This window comes from Histoplasma capsulatum (assembly GCF_000150115.1).
Source record: "Histoplasma capsulatum G186AR genomic scaffold supercont2.21, whole genome shotgun sequence".
Taxonomy (NCBI): domain Eukaryota; kingdom Fungi; phylum Ascomycota; class Eurotiomycetes; order Onygenales; family Ajellomycetaceae; genus Histoplasma; species Histoplasma capsulatum.
In genome coordinates, this window is record NW_025544821.1 from 178,446 (window position 1) to 197,546 (window position 19,101).

Sequence of the window (19,101 nt, forward strand, 5' to 3'; positions counted from 1 at the left end):
GGAATCCGGGAGGTTATTACCACCCCAACGCTGGATGGTGGAGAGAAAAAGCAAGTTTTAGCGACGGAATCAACTGACCAGCTTGGGGGGAATGAGTTTCTCAGTTACTGGATAACTGCCATCTTCAATTAGATATATATTTCCATATATGTAATTTTCTATGTTCTGCCATTTCAGTCACTTTGCTGAAAAAGGAATTCACTGATTGGAAGGGCTGTCGCCAGCCGTCAGCCCTGATTGATTATATATGACAATGGCTCCCGAATGACAACTAAATATGTGCAAGTTCAATACAATTCCAACGAAGGAAAGAATGGAGGATCAATCAGGCCATACATACGGACCATGGCTGAACGAACGGTGTTGGCCAGAGATCTTTTTTTGTCATGTCCTTATAATGTACTTCCCGATGCACGAATACTAGTAGACGAGAGCTGCGCCCCACTTCCACCTATTTTTATAATATACTTCCCAGGTCGTTACCCCTTGACCAACAATGATCCGAACCTGATCCTGAACCTTGATCCACTCCTCACGCGCAATGCTGTGTTGGAGTGGGTGAGTGTATAGTTAGTAATGTTGGTGCAGGATAGTGGTGAGTGTGTTTTAGTGGGCTGTTCCTGGGTTGTTTTCAAAGGCCTCAACCAGATATAAAAAAAAATAGCAAATAAACGGGTCTTTGATAGCTTCGTTCCGTGATCGATGCAGTTCAAATCATTAATGCTCTGTCATCTGTAGAACAAACGGGTTTGTATGCGTACAAATAGGACCTGGTCTCCACTGAGAATATCATCTTTGCAAGTCTGGAGCTGAAGCCTGAAGCGGGAAATGTCTTGACTGCGGCCTTCTAGTACATTTTCCGTGGCCTGAGATTGGCTAGCATAAGAGATCATCGCCAGGGTTCTGCTAGTGTCGTGGCCACTGACTCACCGAGGCCCAGACAGACGGTGGATAAGCCTGAAGGAAAAGCGAGACAACGCATCCAAGTCGCGTTAGTTAGTGATCCCAAGCGACAAGTTTTCGTCGCAGTTCCACTATTCCAGGCCGAAAGCAGCCATTGCGGGATCCAGAGGCTGCTGCTGAAGGGGGCGCGGTTAGGGGCCAGCCGCCTAACCCGCCTGGGTTTAGGGGCGCGGTCTCGGGGGGCTTAGGGGGTGCGTCGCCGGGAGCACCACCCAAGAGCGCAGGACGTGGCCGCGTCGGCGGGGCCAATCGGGGCTTAGAGTTCACGCCTGACCGCAGGGATTCCGAAGCTTGTGATTCTCCGCCGTTGAACGTGGTTGTTGCTGCCACAACCCAACTTCTGTGCAATCCCAGCTATTGTCACGTCAGTTGGTACTACTGCCGCTATTCCCACTCCCAATTTACCACCGTGATTGGGTAACTGCCACGCACCTCCTCACAAAGAAGGGTTGGTGTGCGTCTTCTCCTACCACTCTCTCTCTCTCTTCCTCTTCCTCTTCCTCTTCCTCTCTCTCTCTCCCGCAACGATCTTTTGCAACTCTCTGCTTATATATCTTCATCCTCTTCGCTTTTAGGACTCTGTCTCTCGCTCTCTACTCTCCCTCTCCCTCTTCCTCTCTTTTTCGCCGGTCATTGGCTCTATCTCCCCCCACCATAACATCCCCCGCTTTTCAGACGTTATCGCGCTTCTCATCCCAGCAGCAACATCACTCGTTCCTCATACACTCAGATCACTGAGATCATTCAGGCCATTCACATCATTCAGCAGTCACAATTCCGTTAAAGATATCCCATTTTCCCTTCCCCACATCGTAATCAGTCACTTTTGATTTATCCCACCTCCCTGGCCAAGATACAGAAACCATGTGGTAGGCTACCTTCCCATGTTCCTCTCTCTCTCCTCCCAGTGTCATGATCCCAGCTGACAATAAAAGTGGAATTTTCGGATATATCAACTACCTGATTGAAAAAGACCGTGCCTATATCATTCAGACTTTGGTCAATGGTGCGTGGTTGATTCCTTTGTTTTGTCTTGCTTGTGTTGGGAACCCAGCATGGCTGCTAACCTAGCCCACGTCTTGGCTTTAGGCCTTTCAAGACTCGAGTACAGAGGCTACGACTCCGCTGGTCTGGCTGTGGATGGAGACAAAAAAAATGAGGTCTTCGCTTTTAAGGAAGTGGGGAAAGTTGCCAAATTGAGAGAACTTATCGATAACTCGGACTTCGATCTCACCAAGACCTTCGACTCGCATGCTGGTATCGCTCACACTCGATGGGCTACCCACGGTCCACCCTCTAGATTGAACTGCCATCCCCACAGGTAGGCAGACTACTCTCCGTTTTTACATCTCTTTCTCTTAAGGAGGCTAAATAAAACTGACAACAACCAGATCTGACCCTAGCTGGGAATTCTCTGTCGTCCACAATGGCATCATTACCAACTATAAAGAGCTCAAGGCCCTCCTCGAGTCCAAGGGTTTCCGCTTCGAAACTGAGACGGATACTGAGTGCATAGCCAAGTTCGCCAAATACCTCTACGACCTTCATCCAGATATCGATTTCACCGTGCTCGCAAAGGCTGTCGTCAAGGAGCTGCAGGGTGCGTTTGGCCTCCTGCTGAAATCCGTCCATTACCCTCATGAAGTTATTGCCGCCCGCAAGGGTTCTCCTCTGGTCATTGGTGTCCGCACCACCAAGAAGATGAAGGTGGACTTTGTCGATGTCGAATATTCCGAGGATGGCGCTCTCCCCGCCGAGCAGGCTTCGCAGAATGTCGCCCTTAAAAAGTCTGCTGCCAGCCTGTTGGCACCCGCAGATAAATCCCTCTTGCGCCGCTCGCAATCCCGTGCCTTCTTATCAGACGATGGAATCCCCCAGCCCGCTGAGTTCTTCCTCTCTTCTGATCCATCCGCTATCGTCGAGCATACCAAGAAGGTGCTCTACCTTGAGGACGATGACATTGCCCACATCTTCGAAGGTCAATTGAACATCCACCGTCTTGCTAAGGATGACGGTACCTCCAACGTCCGTGCCATCCAGACCATCGAGCTTGAACTCCAGGAGATCATGAAGGGTAAATTCGACCATTTCATGCAAAAGGAAATTTTCGAGCAGCCGGAATCAATTGTCAACACAATGCGAGGCCGTCTCGATGTTGCCAACAAGAAAGTCACTTTGGGTGGACTAAGACAGTATATCACTACCATCCGCCGTTGCAGACGTATCATTTTCATCGCCTGTGGCACCAGTTTCCACTCTTGCATGGCTGTCCGGGGTGTTTTTGAAGAATTGACCGAAATCCCCATCGCCGTCGAGCTGGCGTCTGATTTCCTCGACAGACAAGCCCCCGTCTTCCGCGACGATACCTGTGTATTTGTCTCCCAGTCTGGCGAAACGGCTGACTCCCTCATGGCACTCCGATACTGCCTCGAGCGTGGCGCGCTGACAGTGGGAATTGTCAATGTCGTTGGTTCGTCCATTTCCCTCCTGACACACTGCGGTGTGCACATCAACGCCGGCCCCGAAATCGGTGTTGCGTCCACCAAAGCGTACACCTCGCAGTTCGTCGCGATGGTGATGTTTGCGCTATCGCTGAGCGAAGACCGGGCTTCAAAGCAGAAGCGACGGGAGGATATCATCGACGGCCTGTCTAAAATATCTGATCAGTTCCGCCAGATTCTGAAATTAAGCGAGCCGATTAAGGAAATGTGTGCCAAATTCTTCAAGAATCAGAAGAGTCTCTTGTTGTTGGGTAGAGGGAGTCAATACTCTACCGCCTTGGAGGGTGCGTCCTGTTCATGATCCCCCTTTTTGCCTACCTCCCGTAATAGTCTAATGCTGATTAATACCTGTATAGGCGCCCTCAAAATCAAAGAAATCTCCTACCTGCACTGTGAAGCCGTCATGTCTGGCGAACTCAAACACGGTGTCCTCGCCCTCGTCGATGAGAACCTACCCATTATCATGATCCTAACCCGCGACGGAATCTTCAAGAAATCCCTAAACGCATACCAGCAGAGTACGTACAATCCTTTACAAAAAAAAAAAAAAAAAAGAAAGAAAAAAGAAAAAAAAGAAAAAGAAAAAGAAAAGAAAACAAAAGAAAAGAAACTAACAAAACTCAGTAATCGCTCGCCGCGGCCGCCCAATCGTGATCTGCAACACAGGTGACGAAGAATTCCCCGCATCGGAAACCGAGCGCATCGAAGTGCCATCGACGGTTGATTGTCTGCAGGGTCTGCTGAATGTCATCCCCCTGCAGCTGATCGCATATTGGCTTGCTGTAGCGGAAGGATTGAATGTGGATTTCCCGCGTAATCTCGCCAAGTCGGTTACTGTCGAGTAGACATTTAGATAGCTTGTGTCTGTAGTTGGGATCGCGGTATAGGGCAATGTTCTAGGGATGTATGGAGTTAAAATAAGCAATCAATCAATCAGCCATGGATAACTGGATGGGCAGGAAAGGACGTGGAATTGGTTCTGGAGCGTTGGAAGCAAATGGGGGTTTTGCGATTTGGTTGCTCTTTTTTGCACTTCGGTTTCTTCTGCTCCATTTCTGCGAGATGATGATTTGCGTGCGTGTAATGGTTTAGTTCGATCTTTTAAAATAAAATAAAATAAAATAAAATAAAAGCGCAGTTGTAGCTGTTCACCCGTTTATCTTTGGCCGTACGAAGAGATTCGCTTGAAGTTTTCAAGTGTCGTGATGGATGAGAACAAAACCATCCCAGATTCATTGACAACGCTGTAGTGTCTGTATGCTCTCCCCCTCCCTGAATATGCAGATACAAACGACATCAATTGAGCGTGAAGTATATCGTCTATTGCAAATATCATCCATTCTATCTTATATTTGGGACCACCTATCAAACGAATAGTCATTCTCAACGCTTATTAATAACCAGCTTCCGAAACCCTGCAACAGAGATGGGAAGTTAACTATACTAGTATATATCAACAGCCCAATTCCCGTTCCCGCTCCCGCCCCAATTCCACTTCCAATTCCAATCCTCCTCTAGATTGAAATCCTGTCCGAAATGGCTCTGGACCTCAAAGGCCCCGGCACCTCTGCAAAGCATGATGGCAGGTTCCCCCAACCCCACTCCATCATCCCATTCCCTGCGACGAAGCCCCGCAATCCGCATGCTTTTGAAAGAAAGCCCCTCCTCTCCCAGGCCCTGATCAACCTCTGCCAAACCCATTCCACCCACCTAACTGACGACAATGGATAATGATATACAGGCTCGGACCTCCGCATCGCCATCGTCCACGCCAGGTGGAATGACAGGATCGTCTACTCACTGGTCGACGGCGCGAAGAAGGCGTTGATAGAGGCGGGGGTTGTGGCGGAAAATATCGTGACGCAGAGTGTGCCGGGCAGCTGGGAGTTGCCGGTTGCCGTTGAGAGGTATGAGCCCCTTTCATTTCCTTCCCTTGTTTGTATACTTTTCGTATGTTTTGCATGTTGGGTGGGGGGTGGATGGATAGTTTTGATTGACCCCACACACAGTCCCAATCCCAATCTCAATCTCAATCCCACACAGCCATCCACTACACTACTGACATTATCTCAATATATCTAATCATATAGCATCTATGCCGCCTCCCTGACCCCTACGCAGTCGTCACCCTTTCCAACCCCCTTCGACGCCATAATCGCCATCGGCACCCTCATAAAAGGCGAAACCATGCACTTCGAGTACATCGCCGACGCCGTCTCGCAAGGGCTCATGCGCCTGCAGCTGGAGAAGAGCGTGCCGGTGATTTTCGGGGTGCTGACGCTGCTGAACGAGGAGCAGGGGTTGGTGAGGGCTGGGTTGGCGGGTGGGAAGGGGAGTGCGGCGCATAATCATGGGGAGAATTGGGGGCTGGCGGCAGTTGAGCTTGGGGTGAAGAGGAGGGCCTGGCGGGAAGGGGTTTTTTTGTAATTGAACAAAGAAGAAAGGATATATTGGGGTGTTTGGGGTGTGAGGGTGTGGGGTTCACGGAGGGTGGAGGCTTATCTGTTATGTTGTTGTGTAAACATATTTATTTATATGAATTTTCAGTGGACTTTGTTTGGTTGTTGTCATGCCGAGTCAGCAGTTCTGGTGATATTCCGGTTTAATCTAGCAAATCTTGAAAGCAGACAGAGGGTTGGATGTTTGATAGAGTTGGACGCAACCGTGAGGAAGAGCAAAACTGGAATTAAAAAGGCTTTGGGTAGGTAGCATTGATACCGTATGAAAGAAAAGACAAGGCCACTACTCCTCCATCTTATCCCCTTCGTCCTCCCCTTGTTTTTCCTCTTCGTCATCCTCATCATCCCCCTCCATAGCCTGTTTAGCTTCCCGGATAGCTTCCTCAAGCAATGCCTTCGGCACCTCCTCATGGCGGCCCTTCGTTGGCCCATCCATAGCACTAATCCACGTCATTTCCAGCTCAAAATCCTTATCCTTGCTATCCTCGTGGGCGACATATATGATGCGGGCGGCCTCCTTGACACCTTGTAGCAGCGTGAAGTTGCCCGAGGCCAGGTCAAGTTTCTCCAGCTCAGCTTTGGCAGCTTGGCGGCCCTTACCTGTGGCGGCACCGTAGTAGCCCTGTTTTAATATCGGCCATCAGAAATGATTTTCTATAAACGCCATGGACAAGGAAGATTGGCAACAGAGACCCAAATGAAGAAAAAGCTATAACACACCCAGTAAAGCCCACTCGGCTCAATCATATACAATCCGGGCCCACCAGCCTTCGCACTCGCAACCTTCCCACCAGCACCAGACTTGGGACCAGCTCCTACCTCCCCGTCCACGGGGAGCTCTAGCTCTGAATCCCACCCGCCAATGATGGAGGTGACACCAAAAGGCCGCACGGAGGAGTACAGGGTATACGCCTGAGCATATCCACCCAACCTGCTAGCAAGGACATGTGTGGATATGGGACCTTTGTATGTAGTTCTCCAGTTATCAGCCTCGTCTCTAGCTCTGGATACGAAATGTCGGCCGTCGGGGAGAAGGCCTGAGGATACCTATTCATCACAGTATGTTAGCACTAGTGGTGGGCCATTCGGAGACACTGAAGGGAAAAACGAAAAGTAGATAATGTATGGCCGGGACTGACAATTCCAATATGCCTGTCGACTGTGGCTATGCGTTTATTGGCGCCCGGTTTGAGCAGTTTGGACGATATGATTTTCTCCACAGCCAGGACGACGCCATCTTTACATCTAATTCCTATGGATGTGCCGCCGTTCTCTACAGCTTTCACTGCGTATTCGACCTGTCATAATGTCGCAGTCCGAGCATTCCCCGTCAGAATCGCTTCTTTGCTTGTTTTCGGTTAATATAGCGGGTGAAAAAAAGGCGGGCGAGGTACCTGGAAATTCCTGCCATCGGGAGAAAATATAGAGTTAGAGAGATCGTAGCCGGTACCTATGGACGTCTGGTTCCATATGGCAAAGGTGAAGGTAGTCAGTTATTCATTTCTTTTAAGCTTCATGTAGGTGGAGCGGGATATACCATATCTCTGGAACTGTGGTTTGCGATTTAAAGGTGGGAGCAGAGGGATTCGAAGGACGTCAGCGAATGAGACGACGGCCGTAAGGAGGACGACGGGGTGGGGTGCAGAAGTGAGAAAAAGAACGTTCCAGGGACCACGCTCGAAAGAATAGATTGCCTTCTGGATCTTGTATATCGGCTCTATCTCAACTTTGGAGCTGTGGAGTTGAGTTGAGCTCACGCGTCACGGGGTTGCTGCCTCTGTGGTCATGTGATTTAATGATTCAGCAGGATATCTCCTCCTTGATCCTCCAGATATGCCAGAGATTGTCCCCAGTTGTTGGAATTCGTTGGGACTTGACCTGAGATGCCAATGGAAGCAATAACTAGATTGTGGATCGCATGTCTTACATCTACATAGCCAATACCAGCCTGAATCCTGCTGTTTGCTGGCGCAATTTGTGCAGTTGACAGTTTCACCAGAAAACGCTTCATGTTGTACTCTCGACACAATAGATATACCAACACGATTGCTTCTTCTCTTCCCTTATGGGCGTCAGATTTCTGTTTTAGCTAGACTAATGATTAGGCCGAGCGCCTCTTACATCAATCAAGCGGCCGCAACCTCAATCAATGTTTTTCTGCAAAAATTGTCCTCTTGATGTCCTAGGACGAACAGAAATTCGTTTGCCAGCACGCAAAACACACCACCTCTCTTACTTCCTTTCTCTTCCTCCCCGAATCCGGAGGCAGAGTTGCGGCCATGAACAGTGAAACTTGTGCTTCAAGTACAGCAATATACCCAGTAGAATCCTCAGGGGCAAGTTGGATTTCACAGCCTCCCCTGGGCTTTGTGGTACATGGCACTCTGTCTAACCGGACAACAACTGGAAAGGACATTCGTTTTGAGCATGATGATGAAGATGAAGATGGGATGATGGGACTTTAAGATTCCCGATATTCGGTTTTGAGCATCAGTGAATTCTGGCGACTCTAGAACGACAGGGGATCAAATCCCCGAGCTGCACTTGAAATTGCACTGTTGGAAAGCTAATCTAACAGAATAATCCGTCAAAGGGGGAGCGCCTCAACCTTTCGGTGGCAATATATATCGATCGAGACAAGCAGGCATTTAGGAACATGTTTTGACATAGTTAAGCATCGGTTGAGTAGTTAAGTCAGTCAGTCAGGCAACCCAGACATGAGCTCAGTTCACTTTTATCTCGTAGCGCATGACAGATGTGGGTTTAGTTAAATGATTATCCTCATTCACTTGGCTTTGGTTATTTTTATTGTTGTATTTATATATTTATAGCCTTCCAAATCTCGCTGCCCAACGGCCCCAACCACGTCACTTAGCGCCACCGCTTGATTCCGTCGTGTGTTCGAAATCCCCATTTCTCCCGGCCACTTGACCTCTGGTTGTTCAAACGACCCTGAGAAATCCCAGATACCCAGATACCCAGATTACCCCTCCGGTTTCCCATTCTACTCCTCTTCTCTGATATACTATCTGCCTCGGCCGACTGGACCTTTTGACTGGACTCGGACTTCCTGGTTTCCGGACTCTGGCCTTTGGACGCTGTCTTTGCTCTCTCGCCCCCGCCGGACCCCAAAAGCTTCAAGGACTGTGGACTTCTGCCAGTATAGATATAACTACGATAATTAGCTAGCTTAGTTGTTGTCATAGTCTCAAAAAGAAACAAGATACAATTCAGAATTTTCTGCAGCAAGCCATCCCTCTTCTCTCGCTCCATCCATCCATCCATCCATCGTCCTTCAAAAGGAAGGGAAAGAAAACGTGCCTTTTCTCTTAAGATATCCCCCTCCTCTCCCCTTCCCCCAATCCCCTCTGGAAGAGGGAAAATAGCGAAAAGGAGGACCTCAGACAGAAAATAATAGAAACCATGTCTTCTTCAGTGCTGCATCATTGTACGTATTGCGGACATGATTCCGAGATTTCAAACTCCCTGGCTGCCTTCGCTGAGAACCCTTACTGCCGTCAGGTAATAATCATTTTTCTTTTTACTCTTTTCATTATTTGAAAAATCAAATATCCTATTTTTCCACCCTTTTCCCCCCTTTCCCCCACTAACTGTTTCCCCGCAGTGCGGCCTATCCGCTGCGGAGGGCGATTCCAAAATGCAAGACGACCTAGCCATCCTCTTCGCTCGTCAGATGAGCGTGGCAGGCATCCCCAGTCCAAATCAAAAGCTCGCGAGCCCTCCGCAGTCAATGGTACCTGCAGTTATGTCCCCGACCCCTGATATGTCCCCCTCTCCTCCTCCCACTCCTTCCCCCTCCATCTCCCGCCCAATAGCCTACAACATATCTCAGCATTACCATCACTCCGCACACCAGCTCCCTGGCTCAGGAGGCTGGTCAAAGACGCTTTCTGCAACCCTGCACGACATGCAGCAAGCCGGAATCTCAGCGGAAGAAATACTGTTCCAAAACAACGTGGACCCGACTGCCCTCTTCCCGTCGCAGCTGACCCTCTTCGCGCATGCAGATGTCGAGCAGAAGACGCGTCTAATTGAGCTATGGCAGATTTCGCGACCGAGTGTCCGGAAAGCGAATCCATTTGACAGCTGCAGCGGTAGCGGCGGCAGCGTCATCCCTACTTCATCGTCTTCCTTGCCGAGTCGCATGCAATCTGCCAGGGACACCATGATCGACGTGGACTGTATGGATCAGGATGCGCGGAGCACAACTGGGCTGGATGACAGTCAACACGCAGAACCATATGTCATGTCCGGCTATGAGGCGCTCGCGCAGCGCGAATATGACACATCAGCGGCCAGGAGTGCGTGCGGACATGGGTTTGCAGAGGCGTCACAGTCCTCTGTAGCTGCTGCTGCCACGACGTCAACTTCCTCGTCGTACAAACCGGCCGTTGACCCCGTGTACAAGGGCAATGGTTTGTGGGATGCGCATGGCCAGCAACAGGGACATGGGCAAGGTGGGTCGGAGGCAGTACTGCTACTTCAACCGATGGAAAATCAGTACGGCGCGTTCGAGCAGCGGAATAATTCCATGTATCTGGGTTGTGGAATTGCACGGGCGCATTGGCTGGATGATCGGGAGATGTTGTAGTTAGTTAGATAGGATCCTTTTTTTCTTCTGTTTTTTATTTTATTTTATTTCTTTTTGATTGATAGAAACCAGTTGGGTTTTTCGTGCTCTTTTAAGGCATCATTCCCCATTCCCCTTTTTCCTTTTTCCATTCTCTTTTTATCTGTCAACGTCTCCAATTCGAAGTTCGATCCCATAAACGGACTGTAGGGGCGATTTTGAATGGTTATTCCTTTCTCACGGCGATACGCTTGACGAATTTTGCTCCATTTAGTTCCTTTTGTTATTCTGTCCATTTTCACCCATGTAGCACCTGGGCATTCCATCTGTTTTCCTTAATTTTAGTGTTTGTTTTCATCATCTGATTTTATTTTGCACTCTTTTCCTAAGTCCCCTGTCCTACATCACAGCCCAAGATACTGGTATGTTCACTAGATGTGATGAGAAAGATTCCTCTCCTCTCTTTCTCTGTTTCTCCTGTATTTCCAATGTCAACTCTAAAAATCAGAGTGAAATAACTTCAAGTTCGCAATTGGGTTGCGGTCCGTATTCTTTATCTGCCTTTTGCCAACTCGCTGCATCCTGCATCCTTTTTACGGAAGAATACCACCCCAAGAGCTTAAAATATTGATAAGAAGCCTGATATTCTTAAACCAAATAAGGACCAGGAAGTTCTTCTGTGCCATTTGAGAACTAGATATCCCAGGCCTCTGGCAATATTTTCCATATATTTCCCCTTAGCAACACATGAGAAACTAATGGGACCGATATTGATATTGTCAACGAGGACTTTCGCAGCTTGAAACCAAAATCCGGTTTGTTGGCAGGGTTAATTAAATCCATTGGTCGCGCGAATCCCGACAGAAGAGACAACCGAGGAAAAGGAACGGCGGTAAGGCTGGGATTAGTTACTTATCTTCGTTCATAGAAGCAATCGGTTCTAGCGAAACACAAAAAGGGGACACCGAGCTTTGCATATCCCTGCGTAGCACAGGGAGCGAACTTTTTCAGAAATGAGACGAAAAGGGCGTTTGGGGTATCGATATCAATAAGAGTAAAGAGAGCGTTCTAGAAGCCCCACGTCTCCATGCAATTCCATCCATCACCCGCCCATTCATCCAATTCATTCAGATCCTTCTTATTGATTCACCAACCCGCGCGGCTATATGTCAGGGACGGCAAGCCACTACGCCCTGGCGCTGTTTTCTCCCTCAGGCTATGAGAGGGTAATATGGAGCATGATAAATAATAGCTATGTATTAATTCTCTAATATCCAGCCTAGGTTCAAGGGGGAAAAAAAAAAAACCTCTAATTTTCTCATATGGAATGGTAATAACGGATTCCATCTTTGATCTGTAAAAAGCAAACAAGCCACTACACTCTCATTATTGGATGAGAACCCCCTTGAGGGCTATCATAGCCTGAATGCATTTGAATTAACTAAGGATCTGTGCTGTGTAGCAGTCGTCTCGAATGCTTTGGATGGGAAAACTCATGCCATCTGCCTTCCACGGCTGCATATACTTAAACTTTGACCTTGTCTTATCTCATATAGATCATCTTCAGAAACTTGAAGAGCCAAAAGGTCTGGTTTTGCTTCTTCTCGGCAGCGCTGCAGATCGCATTGCAATGGACGAGTTAATGCAAGGAATTACTTATATGAGATCAAGCCTGAATCGAGAAACGTAAGCCATAGTGATCTGCAAACGGTTGATTGACCACCTTGAAAAGTGGAATAGGAAAGCCGAGGAGTGAAAACAAATCTTAGCCGGTGAAAGAAAAAGGTGATTGAGAAAAAATCACCAGTGCTCTGAGTACTCGTGCTATAAATGGTTGAGATGTACCAAATGCAAGACATGAGCTGAAAGAAGTACGGCTTTTACAGGAGCAATGTTACCCATAGAGACTATTACCGACTTTATAGCTGGAGAATACTCGTATGCACTGCGCACTTCGCAAAGGTGCAACCTGCGCGCCAACAAAGAGGGTTTTCGAAACATGGCTCAATGAGCCTATCTAGCTGTCCCAAAATAGTGTAGCATACATCGAAATAAAATAGAAAAGCAACACTGTACCATTAACAATTTAGAAGCTAGAACTAATTCATTGACAAGACCGCATGGGATCCATCCGCCGTACCGAAGAATTGCAAACTAAGCGATTCATGTATCAGCAACACATTATTATATTCATGTACACTACATATATACATTCGTGCCCCATGAAGAAAGCATTCGATACTCATGAAAACCGCATAGACAAAACTCATGGAAAGGTTGCCTCCATAGGGATAAATATATGTACATGGCCCTAATAATAATGCATATGCGACTAATGAGTGTATGATGGTCGGATTTCCGAGGTGCATACGCAAAGAAATAAAAAGGTAGATATAACCTCTTCCGCATTTCGCTGTGGGGGGGTTCGGTTGGGGGTTGGGGTTCGTGAAAAAAACTGGGGCATGGATCATTCGATCCAGACAGGACGCAAAACAAAAAGGAAGTGGACGAACAGCAAACAGAACCTTGCAGAACAAAAGCCGGCCGCGTGAACCAATACGAAGTCATAGGGAATTGGCATTCAAAGCATGAAACACAAAGCATAGCAAAATGGCTGTCATCTCAAAAAGTGCCGCGACCGAGTTCGGGAGTCGATTTAGAGAGTGCTCTGAAGGGAGTGGACAGGGCAACTGAAGGAAGGACAAAACAAGGTCGGCTTGTTTGTTTTGGTTTGTTCTGTTCCCATCCCATGTTGACAAAAGGCGTTCAGACGCTAGAATGTGGTGTATTTTCGTAGTTTAAGCCGCATCAGTATGGGCAATTTGTCGTTGTGTTCACTTCTCTAATTTCTTCCTTGGACGATTCTTTGTTGGCGTTTATCTCCACAAGAAAGAAAATATTATTGAAGAAAACCTCGGGTTTTATTGCTGTCGGTACCCCTGCGGTATTCTGGCGAAACTGGGGATTCCACACCCTTGCATCGGCCAAAAGAGAGTAAAATAAACTCAAGAGAAATCTCTCCCATATAAGATGTCAACGGCAAATTGTTAAAACGCAAGTTGCGGAAAGCGATTAACGAAGTAACCAAAGACATAAACCAATCCCCATTCGGCATCTCGGGTCTGTAATTCCGTACTAAGCCGGTATTTAAAAAGGATTAACGGGCCGATGTGAAGTGAAAAATATTGACATCGTGGAAAAGAGTGGCGTGGAATGTAAATCGGGGCATCTACGCTTGTAGCACCAGGTACAAGGCGAAGGAAATGCAGGAGCCCGAAACCTGGAGCTCCAGGTCGACTGCCGCGCAGTCCAGTAGTTGTTGGGTGTGACCACTAACAACCTTGACCGGGGCGAGTACACCAACGTTTCGCGACGACTAATTTAAAACTGTCAACGACGGCTCACAATCGCAGATTTAACTGCGCAACGAAATGTTGTGTTGGGAGAGAATAGACATACATTCACCCTGGTTGGGGTTTTCCACAGCAGGCTCCGGCTCGGGTGCTGGAATTGCTACTGCCCACACAGAGGCGGTCATCAAGGTAAGGAAGACAACGAGGAACTTCATGTTTGCTTTGGGGGTTTGCTTAAGTGATTAGGTGGGTTGTAAAAGGGAAAGTAGTCGTAGCAAAAGGAATCTGAAGTGTTTTAGAAGGTTGTTAATGTTGTGTAAGTTGACCAAATTGGTTGTTCCGCGTGAGAGGAGAAGAACCGAAAGGAGAAGATGCCAGGAGGGTGTTTTATAGACAAAACGTGGTGGAGAGAGGAAGAAGACTTTGGACCCACAATGGATGTCTATTTCGAAGGTCTTTCGCCTGTTGAATAGTATGTTGGAATAAAGAAAGTAAAAAAAGAGAATAAAGCACAGATGAACACAAGGGAGAGCAGAAGATAGGTTATGATAATTCAACTTCCAATAGCTTATTGAAAGAAAGACAGATTCACTTTAACTGTGAGCCTGGGGTAAAGCCCTGGGGTAAAACTCAAGATCGCTGGTAATAGAGAAGAAACTTTTGGAGAGATCCTCCATTCTCGAAAGAGGAATAAAGCGATGGGTCGAATGAGAATCTCCATATTTCCCAGATTGGAGGTGTTTCAACACAAGGTTCAGAGAACTGCGGCCATGTGTTCTCATCCGCGTTCAGCATGACAACACGGACCACTCGCCATGTAAGCAGACGCAGCAGGATGCAGGGACCAACACCCAGCCATGCAAGGACTGTAGATAGACGTTCTTGTGTTTCAATAATCATATAGTGTGGGGAATATCCAGGCGTGTGTTATTGACAATTTCCGGATTAGGCGTTCAATGGGTAGAGTTTCAACCTTAACACCAAGCTACCAAGCTAATCCAGGGGAACACAAGATTTTGACTTCGTCGCTCACGTTGAGATGGAGCAGGAAGCATGATTTGAAATGCTGAAATGGATATGGGGTAATGGCATCGGCGTATCATGGCAGTCGCATAGAGGCCACCGAAGCAGATATCCCGTAACAGTCGGTTGTTGTGGAGGCTCTGCCCCACCCCCAACATGACGCTCGGTTCATACAGCGAGCAAAGACATTCAGGAAAGCCCCTGGATAAGGAGGAAAAGCAAACGAAAATGAGAGAGGAAGAGGAAAAGATATCAGGATTATCATGGCAACCTGATATGATGTAGCATAGCCATCCGTTGGATTTCTCATGCTAAAGACGACAACAGAAAGATGCTGGAGCAATATACTGAAACTCAAATGTTCATGTTCGCAAAGGCATGTGAATTTAAGTGAAGCTGTAGTGTATACTACCCACACATGGTGCAGGACTATGCCAGCCCATGCTGGAGACTGATGCTGGATTGAATGCAACAGAAACGTTTTGTTGTGGATGGTGATGGAGCAGAACCTTTTCATTAGCTAATTTATGACTAAGCTTCATGCTGAGCCGCAGCGCCGAAAAAAAGAAAAACCTCAAAACATCCAACAATCCTCTACAACCTCATTATCAGCCATCCTAACAGTTACACCAATTGCCTCTAACTTTTACCCTCATCCATCAATTGAGTTCACGATGTTCTCTCTGAGGACTGCGCAGCCAGCGCAGGTGTGTAACTTTCCTTTCCCCCAATTTCGATTCATTGCAATTCCATTCAATATATATAATTCACCTTTCTTATCACGATAACCAGCCCCCCGCTCAGATACCGTGCTAACTTTCCCTTGACGGCTCAAAGTCTCTTTTCCGCGCTGCGACAAATACTTACTCGACATCTCTCCCTCGCTCCGCAATTGCTGCTAGATGTATATGTCATTCCTTCCCTGCAAATCTAACTCTCCATCAGCAACGCTAACACCTTTCACCCAGCATTCGCTACCGTGCAATCGGACATCTTCAAGCCTACCAAATATGGCGGCAAATACACAGTTACGCTGATCCCAGGTATTTAAACATCATCCCTTCCTTCCCTGTTGTGAGGCTTGCCGATTTAAAAGGAAATTGCGAAGCTTGACCGAACAAGGCTTATTAACTGTTAACTTTGTTGTTTTTGAACTTCAGGCGACGGCATCGGTACGGAAGTAGCAGAATCAGTGAAAACGATTTTCAAAGCCGATAATGTACCAATTGAGTGGGAGCAGGTCGACGTTAGCGGGTTGGACGCCGGGAATAAACATTCGGAAGATTTGTTCAAAGAATCTATTGCCTCGCTGAAGCGCAACAAGCTCGGTCTCAAGGGTATCCTTCACACCCCAGTTGAGCGATCCGGCCATCAATCGTTCAATGTTGCCCTACGTCAGGAACTAGACATCTATGCGTCTATCGTTTTGATCAAGAACATTCCCGGCTACAAGACCAGGCATGACAATGTCGACCTCTGCATTATCCGTGAAAATACCGAAGGCGAATATTCTGGCCTCGAGCATCAGTCTGTCAGCGGCGTCGTCGAATCTCTCAAGATAATTACTCGTGCCAAGTCAGAACGAATTGCCAAGTTTGCATTTAGCTTTGCTCTGGCCAACAACCGCAAGAAGGTTACCTGCATCCACAAGGCCAACATCATGAAATTGGCCGACGGCCTTTTCCGCTCCACCTTCCATAAAGTTGCCGAAAGCTACCCCACTCTAGAAACGAATGATATGATTGTGGATAATGCATCTATGCAAGCGGTTGCTCGTCCTCAGCAGTTTGACGTCATGGTTATGCCCAACCTTTACGGCGGAATCCTCTCCAACGTTGGAGCTGCTCTCGTCGGTGGCCCCGGTATTGTACCTGGTTGCAACATGGGTCGCGATGTGGCTGTCTTCGAACCGGGATGTCGACACGTTGGACTTGATATTAAAGGAAAGGATCAAGCTAACCCCACAGCCTTGATTCTTTCTGGATCCATGCTCCTGCGCCACTTGGGTCTCGATGAGCATGCCAACAGAATCTCTAAGGCAGTTTATGACGTGATCGGAGAAGGGTAAGTCTATCAAAGAAAGAAAGAAACCCCGATTTTTTATACTTTATACTTTCTGCGCGGCCATCTGAGGCTCCCAATCAAACTGCTCCTGGATAAGCCTAGCATGTTTTGCCTTCACTTTTTTACTAACTCAACTGTTTTAAATCCAGTGTCACCCGCACGCGCGATATGGGTGGTCAAGCTTCCACCCATGAATTCACCCGTGCTGTCCTCGATAAGATGGAATCAGCTCTGTAAAAAGCGAGACAAAAAATATCCCCTCCAGCTAAACCTAACGCGTCTAGCTATCGTTTCCTCCACCAACGCACTACTCAAAAGAAGCAAAAACCCAAGGCTGAACATTCCTTTCGATGGAGAAAAGCCAAAAATAATAAATTCGAGACTGCATAACGACACGAAACTATGAAGCCCCGCACTTACTCCTCGCTCCTATACCACCAAAAAAGATAAGAAAGTCGAGAATGATTTCTCATTTTCACACTATGTATATTTTATTTTTCGTCTGTTACAAAAATCCTTTAGAATCTACAATTACACATGGGCTACTTTTGCTTGTCTTGTCCTGTATATATTAGTGATTAGACATCTTTTCTCCACCTTTCCCATTCCGTTCACCGGAAACCCACCTCTCATCCCAATCCCCACACCTAGCCCATCAATCATGAGAGGAACGGGTCAGGAGGTGAAATTGGAGTATATGGAACGAAACCCCTAAGTTGACTCCATACTCAATATTTATTCCTTCTCTCCAAGTTTGTTCATTGTTTCCCTTCTCCCTTCTCGGTTTTGCCCTGTAGCACCCTTAGCACAACATATAAACTGTATATGTCCAGCGGCATGACATTTGCCATTCGCCAGCTTTATGTTTTAGTACTCTCTGTTTCTTATGTGCATAGAAATTTTATCTATACCTGTCAACTGTTCATGAGAACATCCTTTTCTCTAACATTTTCTATCTTTCCTTTTTCTCTATCGCCAAACACTAACAATCTTAGTTTTTCCCATTCTTTTATGAGATTTAGGATGCTACCGTAAGGTCGGCAAAACATGTTGGTTGACAAGTGGAAAGGATAAATGTACCGTACTGGATAGAATTAAAGCTTTATTCCTTCAATTTTGATGCGTATAATATTGATTCCTGTTTCTCACTGGTTGGAACTCATGTGATTTCATGTTCGGCTTTTCAAGCTCCTGTTTCGTCTCCAAGATCTAAAAATGTGTGCTTCTATGTAGGCATTTACATGCGTACCCAAGTATGCAATTTCTCGCGGCACATAGCGATGGAAAGAAAAAACAAAAAGAATAAGAAACAAAAACAAAGAAGAACTTCACCATAAAATTAGAAATCTTAAATGTTATTTTATAAAGAAAAGAAACTGGACTCTGCCAAATGAAAATTCCGCTAATACACAAAATCTTAAATAGGCTCTCCCAATAATGAAATCAGTTTCGCCACCCATAAATAACGTGTATCTCCGCAGTATCACCATCAACACCATCTCCACATCTCCACATCTTCATCCATTCAATCGTTGTGTTTTATTTCTTTTATTCAGAACCCATTCCGGACAGGAAACCGATAAAAAGCTTAAAAAGCTTTATCGGACCTTAACGTCCAGAGCCCCGGAATTCGAACACGTGAAGAGCATTAGTCGGCTAAGGGACGAGATGGTCTAGTTCCAAAGAGGAGGCGTAACATTAAATATGGAATGGGGAAAAGGGAGGAATCCTGCGTGGGAGGAATTTTTACCAATCCACTCTATCCTAGGTGGTTCCTTGATTGATTGATTTGTTCGCGGCATGGCACGGAGGAATTATTAAAAGAGATATGGTTTCAATTCAGTTTCGTTGCTTTCGCCTATTTACTTTGTCTGTTTGTTATTCTCCAAAGTGTCGGAAAATACTTGACTAGGTGCTTTGTTGTCTTGCTCATTTGATTGGGGTCGCCTCCCCTTTTCTTTTTCGCTTGGGTTCGTCGTTTATTGGATTTTATTTTGGTCGAGTCTTTGAAAGTAACTCAATACCCTGGACATTGGATATTCCTCCATCTGCGATGGCGAATGGGAAATGCATCAAGTTGTTTGGAAGCCCGAATTGTGCCAAACGTAAATCCTTTGATAAGTTTTTGTTTTTCTTGGGCCACGCGG

General features: G+C 46.9%; 8 protein-coding genes across 8 annotated transcripts; 6 read left to right on the top strand and 2 right to left on the bottom strand.

The window, feature by feature from the left end:
• Positions 1–345: 345 nt before the first annotated feature.
• Positions 346–1,384, top strand: HCBG_09110 (uncharacterized protein; the record flags this gene model as incomplete). Its single annotated transcript, XM_045436159.1, has 3 exons — positions 346–558; positions 852–1,093; positions 1,129–1,384. The coding sequence occupies 3 exons, from the start codon at positions 346–348 to the stop codon at positions 1,382–1,384; spliced, it is 711 nt and encodes a 236-aa protein (XP_045283147.1).
• Positions 1,385–1,875: 491 nt separating this feature from the next.
• HCBG_09111 (glucosamine-fructose-6-phosphate aminotransferase) lies at positions 1,876–4,309 on the top strand (the record flags this gene model as incomplete). The annotated part of the gene is made up of 5 exons (XM_045436160.1): positions 1,876–1,969; positions 2,053–2,284; positions 2,355–3,748; positions 3,821–3,982; positions 4,089–4,309. 5 exons carry the CDS (start codon positions 1,876–1,878, stop codon positions 4,307–4,309), a joined length of 2,103 nt encoding a protein of 700 aa, XP_045283148.1.
• A 433-nt stretch (positions 4,310–4,742) lies between these two features.
• HCBG_09112 (6,7-dimethyl-8-ribityllumazine synthase) lies at positions 4,743–6,231 on the top strand (the record flags this gene model as incomplete). The annotated part of the gene is made up of 3 exons (XM_045436161.1): positions 4,743–4,770; positions 5,206–5,371; positions 5,555–6,231. The coding sequence occupies 3 exons, from the start codon at positions 4,743–4,745 to the stop codon at positions 5,889–5,891; spliced, it is 531 nt and encodes a 176-aa protein (XP_045283149.1).
• Positions 6,207–8,204, bottom strand: HCBG_09113 (proteasome component C1; the record flags this gene model as incomplete). Its single annotated transcript, XM_045436162.1, has 5 exons — positions 6,207–6,545; positions 6,644–6,970; positions 7,318–7,383; positions 7,851–8,003; positions 8,148–8,204. 5 exons carry the CDS (start codon positions 8,202–8,204, stop codon positions 6,207–6,209), a joined length of 942 nt encoding a protein of 313 aa, XP_045283150.1.
• A 1,142-nt stretch (positions 8,205–9,346) lies between these two features.
• On the top strand, positions 9,347–10,535 carry HCBG_09114 (uncharacterized protein; the record flags this gene model as incomplete). Its single annotated transcript, XM_045436163.1, has 2 exons — positions 9,347–9,445; positions 9,549–10,535. 2 exons carry the CDS (start codon positions 9,347–9,349, stop codon positions 10,533–10,535), a joined length of 1,086 nt encoding a protein of 361 aa, XP_045283151.1.
• Positions 10,536–11,680: 1,145 nt separating this feature from the next.
• HCBG_09115 (uncharacterized protein) lies at positions 11,681–12,270 on the top strand (the record flags this gene model as incomplete). The annotated part of the gene is made up of 3 exons (XM_045436164.1): positions 11,681–11,740; positions 11,977–12,200; positions 12,255–12,270. The coding sequence occupies 3 exons, from the start codon at positions 11,681–11,683 to the stop codon at positions 12,268–12,270; spliced, it is 300 nt and encodes a 99-aa protein (XP_045283152.1).
• Positions 12,271–13,413: 1,143 nt separating this feature from the next.
• Positions 13,414–14,082, bottom strand: HCBG_09116 (uncharacterized protein; the record flags this gene model as incomplete). Its single annotated transcript, XM_045436165.1, has 2 exons — positions 13,414–13,649; positions 13,974–14,082. 2 exons carry the CDS (start codon positions 14,080–14,082, stop codon positions 13,414–13,416), a joined length of 345 nt encoding a protein of 114 aa, XP_045283153.1.
• A 1,423-nt stretch (positions 14,083–15,505) lies between these two features.
• HCBG_09117 (isocitrate dehydrogenase) lies at positions 15,506–17,870 on the top strand (the record flags this gene model as incomplete). The annotated part of the gene is made up of 5 exons (XM_045436166.1): positions 15,506–15,597; positions 15,728–15,794; positions 15,859–15,933; positions 16,051–16,954; positions 17,104–17,870. The coding sequence occupies 5 exons, from the start codon at positions 15,565–15,567 to the stop codon at positions 17,189–17,191; spliced, it is 1,167 nt and encodes a 388-aa protein (XP_045283154.1).
• Between the last annotated feature and the right edge of the window lie 1,231 nt (positions 17,871–19,101).